At 32.2% G+C, this 12093-nt stretch overlaps 1 protein-coding gene across 7 annotated transcripts in view; it reads right to left on the bottom strand.

The window, feature by feature from the left end:
* Nucleotides 1-12093, bottom strand: part of Fktn (fukutin) — a 98658-nt gene that overhangs the window by 71327 nt on the left and 15238 nt on the right. For all 7 annotated transcript variants that reach the window (XM_040286129.2, XM_078047907.1, XM_021729394.3 and 4 more), the window contains exons 4-5: nt 8914-8973; nt 4665-4868 (exon numbers count right to left, since the gene is read on the bottom strand). In XM_040286129.2, coding sequence (XP_040142063.1) covers nt 4665-4868; nt 8914-8973 — 264 coding nt within the window. The remainder of the gene's footprint in view (nt 1-4664; nt 4869-8913; nt 8974-12093) is intronic.

Here is a 12093-nt window from a genome sequence, read left to right as displayed (position 1 = left end):
TATGTAGTATAAAAGTTATATATAAGAACTCTATGAAAATTAACATGTATTTTTTCTTTGGAATGAGAATGCTCATTTTAGTGTTCTATGGTTAGTTAACATTAATATTAGGACAGCATAAAATTAAACTTGCAATTCTTATATCTTAACAGTTTAAAATGTTACAATAAAACCAACCTAATGCAAATCTTTAGAAAACAGACTGAAACATTCTGTACATTTTTCAACATCTTTAGAGTATAATTTTTTTTTTGTACCAAGTATTGAACTAAGGGGTGCTAAATCACTGAGCCACATCCCCTTTTTAAATATTTTTTCTAATTTAGAGACAGGGGTCTCATTAAGTTGCAATACATAATAGATAGACTCACAGCAGTTTTCCTAAGAAACATAACTAATAAGGCTCAAAGCCACTAAAAGCACTAAGGTCTTATCCAAAAAAATCCAAATTCCTTTCAATTATAACATTATCTCTCTGGTTTATATAATGTGTACAAAGTTTGTTCAATTCATCATCTCATTTGATATCTACAGAAACCATGTGACATCAGCAAGGAAGATAGTATTATATATAGTCTATTATACAAGAAAAATAAAGCTTGAAGAAGTAATTAATACCAGATATTAAGGTATGTGATGATGGTCTGTGTCCTAAAGCTTGTCTTACTGACCACAGCATTCAGAAATATTTTTTCATGAGTACATTCTTTGGGTTTTTCAATGTTGTCATTTGAATTTGTTCTACCTTCATCTATGCTCTCATTAAATAAATCCCAAAAAACCAAAGGCCAAATGTTCACTCGTGTATCTAACACACAATAAGCGAGGGGGAATAGAAGTTCACTAGGTTAGACAAAGGGGAATGAAGAGAAGGGAGAGAGGACAGGCATAGGAAAGACAGTAGAATGAACTGGTCATAACTTTCTTATGTGCATACATGAATACACAACCAATGTAACTTCACATCATGTACAAGCACAAGAATGAGAAGTTATATTCCATGTGTGTAAAATATGTCAAAATACACTCTGTCATGTGTATCTAAAAAGAACAAATAAAATATGACAAAAATCAATGGCACAATTAAAGATTTTGTTAAAAAATAGAACAGTTGGAAAAAGGGAGAAAATCACAAGCAAAGATAAGAAAATTGGAGGATCAATTCTGCAAGTCCATCATCCATATAAAAAAAGTTCAGAAAGAACATGTTTTCAATACAATTGCTAGAGATCCTACCTAAATAAGTTTAAAAGAAAAAGACTGAATTGTCTTTTTTTGTAAACAATATACTCATCTGATCAGTCTTTATGGAAAAAAAGAAAGAAAATGAGTAAACCACTGAAGTGTACCTACAGAGTTCAGTACAATAGCTAGAAAACAAGATCTGGAAACAAAATACAAAAGTCAACAGCAGTCTCAAATACCTATAATAATGAACTGGAAAAAGAAACAGAAAAATATCTTACCTGTATCCCCGATCCCCAATTAAAAACTACAAGGTAGTGAAAAATAAATTATCCAAAAATGAGCAAAATCTCTAAGAAAATTATAATATTCTATTAAAGAGAATGAAAGGAGAACTAAAGGATATATATTTAATGTTCATGAATGAGAAATCCCAATGTTTAAACAATGTCAAGAGACCTTGCATGCTTTTGCTTTTCTACTGCTTTGTGAATAAGCCTGAACTAGTCTGGTTCATGAAAGACACATTGTTCTGGCACCTCCACTGCCCCATTTGACAGCCAGCTATCCTGAAGCAGTTACATGAGTGAGCTTAGATGAGACTATAATCGTCCAGCTGAATCCCACCCAAATTGCTGCGTCACAGTATTCTGAATTAAATAAAAGGTTGTTTTTAGACAGTAAGCTTTGGAGAGGTTTTTACACAGTAAAAGCCAAATGATAAATAAACTAAATTAGAAATCAAATATAAAGGCAGAATAGAAACACTTTCAGATATGTAAAGTTTCAACCTTTCTCAGGAGATTAAATATGCTTCCTTAGAGTGATGAAGTAAACAAGAAGACACAAAATCTAAAAAACAGAAGTTTTTAACACAGAAAAGATGAAAAGATTTTCTGGAATGCTATGAAGAAAATATTACTGAATGCTATGAAGAAAACCAGCATTGAAGACCAGTCTGCATTATAGTAAAAAGACCAAGAGCTCAAGGTGATGTCTCCAAGGAGAGGGAGGATCATCTGATACATTAGATCCTACTGAGAGCTTTATGTTTCCGTTGCAAAGTTCACAGATGGATTATTGATAGATTACAAAAAACTAGCAAACAAAAAAGAGGAGAATAAGAGATTTATATGAATAAAGGAAAATCACCAGAGTGAACTAGATAACTTCCATGTGAATATCCACACATTCATAATAAGGTAAATATTAATCATTCATTTAACTACAAGATACAGTCATTTTAGGATGATGAGCAAAGGCATGCATGCATGTATGTGTGTGTGTGTGTGTGTGTGTGTGTGTGTGTGTGTGTATATATATATATATATATATATGAAAGAGTAAATCCAAGAGGTAAACTCTTCTAACTCTATAACTCATCATCTAAATGAAATATTAATAAGATAAATGTAAACATTTATAAATGAGAAGATAAACAGGGTAGAAAAAGTCAAAGTGGTTGGCTCTAAGAGTAGGAATAAGAGAAGCTCCTTTTTTTTTTTTTTTAATCAAGAGCTTTGTATAAAGTGATATTTTTTTTTCTTTTTTTAGTACTAAGGATTGAACCCAGGGGCACACTACCAATGAGTGCCCTTTTTATTTTTTCTTTTCAGACAAGCTGTCCTTGAACTTGGAATCCATCTGTCTCAGCCTCTCGAGTCACTGTTATTACAGGCACGCACCACTACACCTCCACTATTATTTGACTTTTTAAATTAGTACTAGCATTATTTTGCTTAAAAATAAAAACTGAATTTAAAATATCACATTTTAACTTTTCCATAAGTTTAAACACTTTCAAAATATAAAATAAGAAAAAATAAGCAAACAAAAATGATGTATTTATCTGTTTAACACATCATTGCCTGGAAAGAACCAGGGGCCAGAAAACACAGTTCATTCTCCTGATGCTGCTCTGTGCAAGAGTTTGAGATAATCAAGGGTCTGTGCAGCTTATAGTGTTTTCCCAGATATCCCTATCACTCTGGAAAGTAAGCCCTGTCTACCAGGGGTCAAAACAACTAAAACATCCCATTGTGGCTGACTAGTTATGTTCATTTAATCTGATGCTCATTTTCTTATTTGCATAATTCCTAGGAATGAAAAATAAAGAAATCTGGAACTTAGAAGTTATATCAGTCTATTTTGCATTACCATAATAAAATGCCCGACGCAGACTGACTTTACAGAGGAAAGAAGTTTTTATTTAACTTATAACTATGGGAGTTGGAAGTCAAAACAGCATAGCTCTGGTTCTGACAAAGACCCCATGGTAAAAGACAAGAGTGTGTGTGTGAAGAAGAGAAAATATTTTAAAACAGAAAGACAGAAAGCTGGGTAGGGCCAGGCTTGCCCTTTTTATTACAACGCTCTCGTAAAAACTGATTTAGGGTCTTTCAAGAACTACCTAATCCCTTCTGGGGGCAAGATACTCAATCACCCCCAATTAGGCCTACCCACTCAAAAGTTCCCCACCTCCTAATCAATACTCTGGAGATCAAGCTTTCAAAACATGAATCTCTGGAAAACACTTATAAACCATATCCAAACTATGTTAAGAAGTAAGCAAAATTTTGAGACACTTCCTTTTTTTTTTTTTTTGCTGACTCCTATCTGACTTTAACTTTGTTAACCATAAAGCAGATTAAATTCAGTTTTGGGCACATTTAAAAAAGTATTTCACTTGAGTATCAAACAAGTACTGCACACTTACAAAACGGAAAGAATATAGTCTTGTCCACCTTATATAATATGTACTAAAAATTCATCACTAAATCTCTTCCTACTTGTCCTACACTAATGGAGATATTAAATACCTGCATTTTAGGCCTCTCTCACCATTAGGTGACAGGAGATTACAGTTCTAGACAATGAAATATAAAAAGTAGTTTATCATAAGCTTCTTCAAAATATTTTTTCTTCAAAAATTGGTGTTACCATTCCTTCTTCTCATCTGTTTTGAACATGGACACGATAGCTGAAACTGTGAGACCAATCTTGTAATGATGAGGGAAAGGAAGAAAGACACTTAGCCCTGACATCAGTAGGCAGTGGAACTAACTACAGCCACTAACCTTTTACCTCTTGTTATTCAAGAAAAATAAATGCACTATATGCATTAGCCATTATTAATATTCTGTTACTCATAGATGCAAATATTCCTGATGCAATTTATCATATTTTTGGTACTGGGGATTAAGCCCAGGGCGTGCTTTAACACTAAACTATATCCCAGTCCTTTTTATTTTTTATTTTGAGACATGGTCTCAGTAAATTGCCTAGATTGGTCTTAAGCTTCCTGCCCCAGCCTTTCGAGTTGCTGAGATTATAGGTGTGCGCCACTGTGCCCAGATCCTCATATAATTTATACAAACAAAGTTTTAATAATGATTTTAGGTGTTTTACATTTTAAACTTGTGTAATTCCATATTATTTTGAAAGACAAATATTATATTATCTAAAAGCAATCAACTTACTTCATTCTTCCACAGGTGATACTGTAGTGCAAATGCAGTAAATTCTCTCGGAACACAGAAAAACTTGCATTCTGAAGTGGAGCCATGAGAAGTATTTTTGATTTGTTCAAAGTTTTTACTAATCAGTTCCAGAATCAAAGGATCAATAAGGAACACTGGTACATTTTGGCTGGATGTTAGCATAATAAATTTTTTAACTGCACGCTGTTTGAGAGGAAAAGAATACCCTTAATACCAATCAATAAAACAACTTATTGTATTAAATTTGTATTCACTGATCTTATAAGAATATATAGTGTGTTTATCCAACAGATACCATGCTTAGCACTTACATTAAAAACAAATAAATAAACACATATGGTTCTTGGCCTCAAGCAATACACTCTTCCAGGAATGATGAACAAATATTTACAATACAAGGTAAGACATGCTATAATAAAAATGTATAGCACATACTATAAGAGTACAGAACAATAAGTTATCAATTAACATAAAAAATCTTCATAGAATAAGTAGTATATATGAAAATTTGGAGCTTAGAAATTATTCTCTTGGTATTAGCTAAAATTTCCAAGCAAAACTGAGTGAGGAAATATCAGAACTGTCCGTTTTTATAGATCAGTAATATCAGCCTTTCAAAACCAAAAAATCTATTGTGTCTGTCACTTTTCTTTATATTTGTAATGCTGCTTAACAATATTTCTAAACAAAAGATTTAGACCAAAATATATTGCTTACTTGATCATCTTGCAATATAGTGAATTTTCTAATAGCATGGCAATATTTTAAAATATAATACTGTTGGGAAGTAAGTAGGGACCTCTACTGAAAAAATAGAATTTCAAAATTAGAATGAAAACAGATTAAATCACACTTAGGAGTAAATAATATCTAAGAGTAGCAAAGAGAATACTAGTATACATCATTGTTTAAGATCCTATTTCAATGAAAAGAATACTAAATTTAAAGGGATGTATGCACATAAAAAAGATGTTTCATGGAATTAAAAATAAACTCTTCTTTACAATATCAGAAGGAACTCCTAAAAATACATACAAGATAACAAATATACAAGTATATCAAGAATTTTAAAAATAGAAAAAATGAGATAAAGCTAGGAATCAGTTTCATCATTTGTTTTTAGTGTAGAGTATTATACAAATGTCAAGAATATAATCATCTCTGCCTCAGAGAGGTTTGTTTTCTCTTGTTGGGAGAGACATCTAAGTAAAAAGTCAGAATAAACAACTGTATGCCAAAAATAACTTAAGTGAAATAGACATTAAAAAAAAGATATTTTAAAACAACCACAAGATGACAAGAAATCTGAATGCCTATTAAAAAAACCAAATATGTTATTTTTTTTTTTAAAAAAAGCTGCCCTCAAAATACAGAAAAACTCTAGACACTGGTGAGTTTTATCAAAACATTTCCAAAAAACTAAGCTAGAGGAAATATTTTCTGATTTCTGAGGCCAGCATAATACTAATAGCAAAACCTAACAGACAAAACAAAAATAAGAAAGAAAGAAAATTACAGACCACGATTACTCATGAATACAGATGCAAAGATATTTAACAAAATATGAGAAACTCAATTCTAGTGATTAAAAAGCAGAAAATAAATATCAAAACCAATGTTCATCACAGGAATCAGAGATTAATTTAATATTGGAAAGTCAATCAAAAAAATTCTGCATATCAACAGAACAAAGGGGAAAAACTTGTGGTAATTTCAATACATAAAAAGCATTTGAGTGGGGCTGGGCATGTGGTGCAGTAGCAGAGCACTTGCCTTAGCACCACATAAAAAATAAAGGTATTCTGTCCATCTACAACTACAAAAATTTTTTTTTTAAAAAACATTGGACAAATTTCAATCCCTATTTGTGATTAAAAACTCTCATCAAAAAAAGGAATGATGCTTCCTCAATTTGAAAAAGGCTATGAACAAAACAAAAAATCTATTACTGAGTTGTAGGAATTCTTTATAAATCTTTGATATCACTCTTTTGTCAGCTGCAAGTTTTACAAATATTTTCTATTCTGTGGCATAAGTAGAAGTTCTAAATTTTGATAGTCTATTGATTTTTTTTTCTCTTAGGGTTAATGCTTTTCTGTGCTTTAGATTAAAAAAAATGAAAGAGAAATGATTTTTGGAGAAAGACAATGAGATGATAGAAACTAGTACATATAAAGTACTTACATGTTAAATGAATCTCAGGTTAGTATTAAAAAATTTGATGAATATATTTATGGCGTCATTATAATTATTAACATAAATATAGATCAGGACAGGGTCAAGGGGAGAATGTATAACTTATCTTTTAAAAATATACCTTCCAAATCATTAATACTGCAATCATCATTGCTCCTTAGAAATAGGTGTCCAATCGATTTTTAATCCAATTAATCCTAAATCAACATGACTATCATCACCTACCTACTCCTCGATAATTCACTTTAAGAATGAAAAATGTCTTGTTGAAAATAGGATGTGCTGAGACCACAATAGCATATTCATCTGCCTGTGTATTAAAATTTTTATCAGAACCTACAAGAACTTGACAGGACTTGTTCTTAGGCAAGCTCTCTCTACTACTGAGTTATATTTTCAGCACACAACTTGTTCTTAGCAAAAGCCGGATTCCTAATTATCACTTTTTCTTTCCTAAGCCTGTCAAGTCATCTACTTAATAATTCATTCTAGAATTTTATCAGGACTCAATATCATAGTATTAGTCAGTTTTCACTTTTTATTTCTTCCAAAAAAATAGGACAAAGGCATTTTAATACTTTTCCTTTTCCTGTGATTTTGCAAATATTGTAATAATTCACTGACCACATTCACAATTTTTTTAGTACCCTGAAATGTAATTAAGTTACAATACAAAGAGAATTCCCTTAATGTGGTAAGCTGCTCTTTAATTTTTTGCTCACCTACCTTGAAAGTAAACCTTTACAAAAAATCTGCTATTCTTCCCAACTCATGGATCATTCTCCAACTAAAAGGATGGGGTCACCATACCTTACTCCATTAAAAGGTATGAGGATATTGTTAGAGAGTTGTCACTCAATCAATACAAAGTAAAATCTTCTATCCCACTGAAGCCATTATAGCTTTAAATTTTTCCTAAACATGTTCTTTCAGTGTACATATGAAGACTTTCAATAACAGCAAACTTGAAAAATTTTTATTACTATATCATCACATCACAGAATGTTAACATTTATGATAGACCATTCCATTGCCTTCAGACCACAGGCATATTCCAGCTGTATGTATGTATGTATGTATGTAGTATATATCTGTGTTTCTTAAGAGTGAGATGAAGGTAGAGAAGTGCTAGAAAGAAGTGTGCAAAGTATCCCTTTTTACTTAATTGAGAATCTTTGTAATTGAGACTTGGTAATATAAATACTAAGAACATCAGGATTCCCTTTTCCCTAAGATGATCCTAAATACACAAAGCAAAACATTTGCTATCTTTAATAAATTTAAAGTTCACATTTATATTTCTAGACTAGATAACTAAGACATCTGCTAGTAGGATGTCCCAGACTTCACTTTTAAAACAGTAGTTCAAATCTAGTTGGTATCAGCAATGACTTAAAATAAAACTTGGTTACTTGAAAATTCTAATCTAAAGCCTTCCACATCTGTGGTTATAAACTGTCTCCACAAGATATATCTGGTCATTTTCCACAATGTATACAAACAAGAGAACTGTGATTTTTATTAGTTATCCAACATTGTTTTTCATTCTAAGTTTAGTTAGAATAGAAGGTAAGAAAATAAACTTTATAAATGTGCAGGATCTGGAAATATGTAAGACTAGTTTCACTTATTTCATAAAGGAAACATGAATAAATTTTTATTCCTGATCACTAATTTTTCATTATTCATAGTTAAGTTCTGAAACATATTAATTCATTCGGGGAAGCAGCACAGCTCAATAAATGAGAGTTCTAGAGGCAGGCAGTTAGAATCTAGACTCAATCACTTATTAGCCAACTAACTTGAATCTCTCTAAGGTAAATCAAGAATAATAGTATATATTGACTTGGTTAAGGTGTGTATAAGGACTAAATAATACTCTAAGTACTTGGTATAGGGCTCACTCCTTCCTGGCCACTACCTCCTCTATCCCCAAGGTAGTCATTGTATTCATCAAACAAATACTTAAAATTGAGTACACAAACAAATGAACTAAATGTACATTGTAAGTGAGGAATTTTATTGTACATACCCATTGTGTGCTATCAAATCCGATTCTGCTTCCTTTGGATTTTGACAAACCAATTCCATTCTAGGAGGATAACAAAAGAATACTGAAATAAATTCAAAGTCCAGCATGCAACATTACAGTTAGGGTGAGTATAAGAGTCAAACTACATATTAGCTCATAGTCATTAGAAGGCATCACCCAAATACTTATTTTTATGTAGTCAGAAGCTAAGAATGCTATTATTTTATAATACAGCTACCTAAGATGTAAAACATCAACAGAATACAGTAGTTAACTAAGTATATGTTGCCCAAATCTCTAAACTAATCAATGTCAACAAATAAACAACAAATTCTCTGCTATCTCTCTGGAATTAGAGTTGGTCAAGTTAGCTACATATTCCTAACCTCAGCTTATCTCCATATAATGAATTAGTATTTGTAGGTCCTGGCAAAGAGTAAGTAAATTTATTGAGCAGCTCCTAAATGTCAGGTACTATATTTGATACATCCATATATAAACTATATACTTTTTCCTATCTCTCACAATGATGCTACAAAGCAAACATTTTTATTTTTGGTTTACAGATAGCTTCGGTATCCATACTTTTTCTAAGACACATCATTGTTTAAAATGCTGAGTTATTTTTAAAAAATATTTTAAAAAATATTTAGGTCCAGAGAATCAGACCTCTGATAAGCTCCAAAATACTTTCAAAGGAACAGGAAAGTGAACATTTGATGGAATACACAAGAAGAAGAATGTTTTAAGCTCAAAGAAGATCCGAGAAGGTTTTTATACCTTTAATATGTTGTTTACCTACAAGCTAAAAATGGTAGGATGCTGAAGAAAAATGTGAGTTAAAAAAAAAAAATGGAAACTCACCTTCCCACTAACCACACACTCAAGGGCAGAATACAAATCTATACCATTTCTGTACCACCACTACCTAGCACAGGGATTGGTAAGTAGTAAATGCTTAATCCATTATATCTCATCATCCTATAAGGAATTGACAATTTGGGACCCACTGGATTAATAAGAGTCTATTAATTGGAGAGAGGGATGAGGAATTACTAAGAAATATACTGAGATATAATGAGAAATTAAGGTATAGCCAGAGTCTCTCCTAACAAGCTCTGCAATTTAGGCAATAACATATTAATACATGTAGATGTTTGAGAAAAAACAACAAAGACACATCTTTGTAATCTTTAGTACTGAAAAAAAAACTGTGAACTCTGCAATATAGTTATTTGTTGCTCACCATAGTCTTATATTAGTAGGCAAGACTGATTTTCTGAGCTGTTTAGCTTGTGGCATTTGGGATAGTCTACTAGTTCACTCTCAATGAGAAATAGATCACATTACCATAAAAGCCACCTTTTTAAAGTGTAGAATTCAGTAATTTTTAGTATATTTACAGAGTTCTGCAACTATTACCACTATATACAATATTTTCATTATGCCCCAAATAAAACCTATTAAATATCGCTCCCCAACCTTCCTCCACTCAGCTCTAACTATAATGTTTATACATTTTTTCTCTGTGGATTTGTCTCAAGTGAACATTTCATTAAAATGCAATAATAATATGTGGCTTTTTGCATCTGACTTTTTTCAATTTGCGTAATGTAACAGTTCATCTATGCTATAGCATGCATCAGTATTTAATTATTTTCCCCCGTAGCTGAGTAATATTCTATTGTATTCATTATTTGATGAACATTTAGATAATTTGGCTACTATGAAAAATACCAGCACAAACATTCACATTTTATATCATTCCCTATTTGTATACTCACAATCTGCCTCTATTTTACTTCATTTTATATGCTTAGCAAAAATCCACTCTCTACTTTTTGTACACATGCAACTGCGTAGCTAAACATGGCTGCTCACTGGTGTCACTTTAGATTCATGACTACTAGCTTCAAATAGGATCTTAGTTCTGCCCAGCAATCATCCTACATTTCCCTTGTGTATTAACTCTCATTCTCCTAGATGACTTTTTCTGCTTTTTTCTCTTTCCAACACCCCTCCCTATCTATCCTTCAACTTATGGCATTGCTTTTCTATTTCCCGGGATGTGGGGGAGGGAAGAAATTAGAGAAGAACCTTCAAGAGTTCCTACCACATCTCAACTACCTAATCAAATTATATCCCTACAGTCTACCTTTCCTCCTCTCCTGACAGATGAACTGCCTACATTCCTATTAAAGGCCAAACTCTCCATTTACATATCTTATCCCTCTCGCCTGGCCAAAGAAATTGTTTCAGCAATTTTTCTTTCTCTGTTGGATTATTTCCATCAGCATACAACATGACATTGTTTCTCCTATCTTAAAAAAAATAATTAAGACAAAAACTTCTTGATGTCTCTTTCCCACCATTTTTCTTACTCTTTTACCAAGAGAACTCCTAATGGGTTTTCTATACTCATTGCCCACAATTCTCCTATGAACTCACTTGAGCTTAAATTCACTCAGTAAGCATTCATCAAGAACACCAGTAATCTCCACATTGCTAAATCCAATGATGAATTATTAGTCCTTGTCTTATTTGACCTACCAAGAATTGTTGAACAACTTCTGCCTCACTGAAATATTTCATTCACTTGGCTCTCAGAATTCTCATGCTTCCAGTCTTCTACTATTTCTGTCTGGCTACTCTTTCCTAGTATCGCTAGCTAGTTCATTCCACCTCTGACATGCTGCTGAAGGGTCTCTGAGTTCAGATCTTGAAACTTGCTTTTTTTCTTGTGCTTTTTTTCTTTCTCTTAAATCTATATTCACTTCCTTGGTATCTCATCTAGTTTATGGCTTCAAATACCATCTATCTGCTTACAACTCCCAGCTCATACTAACCCTTTGAACTTCAGACTTAATATACCCAGTTGTCTATTCACCTTCTTCATTTGAATAGCTACCTCAAAGGTACAATGTACCAACAAAAGAAAACACACACACAAAAATGATTTTCACCATCCCTCAAACTTGCTCTTCTGTGTCTTTCTTATCTCAGTAAACAGCAACTTTCCCCTTCCAATTACCTAGGCCAAAAATACTAGTTATTCCTGATCCTATTCTGTCTTTCATACCCTACATCTAACCCATTAATAAATCCTTACAGTTCTGCTTTCCATTTCTCACCAACTTCCAAGTCCAAGCCATTATCATCTCTTATGTAAATCTTTTATCT

The sequence above is a fragment of the Ictidomys tridecemlineatus genome, chromosome 4 (genome assembly GCF_052094955.1).
Source record: "Ictidomys tridecemlineatus isolate mIctTri1 chromosome 4, mIctTri1.hap1, whole genome shotgun sequence".
Taxonomy (NCBI): domain Eukaryota; kingdom Metazoa; phylum Chordata; class Mammalia; order Rodentia; family Sciuridae; genus Ictidomys; species Ictidomys tridecemlineatus.
Note: the sequence above shows the minus strand (reverse complement) of the source record. Positions and strands in the feature narration are given on the sequence as shown.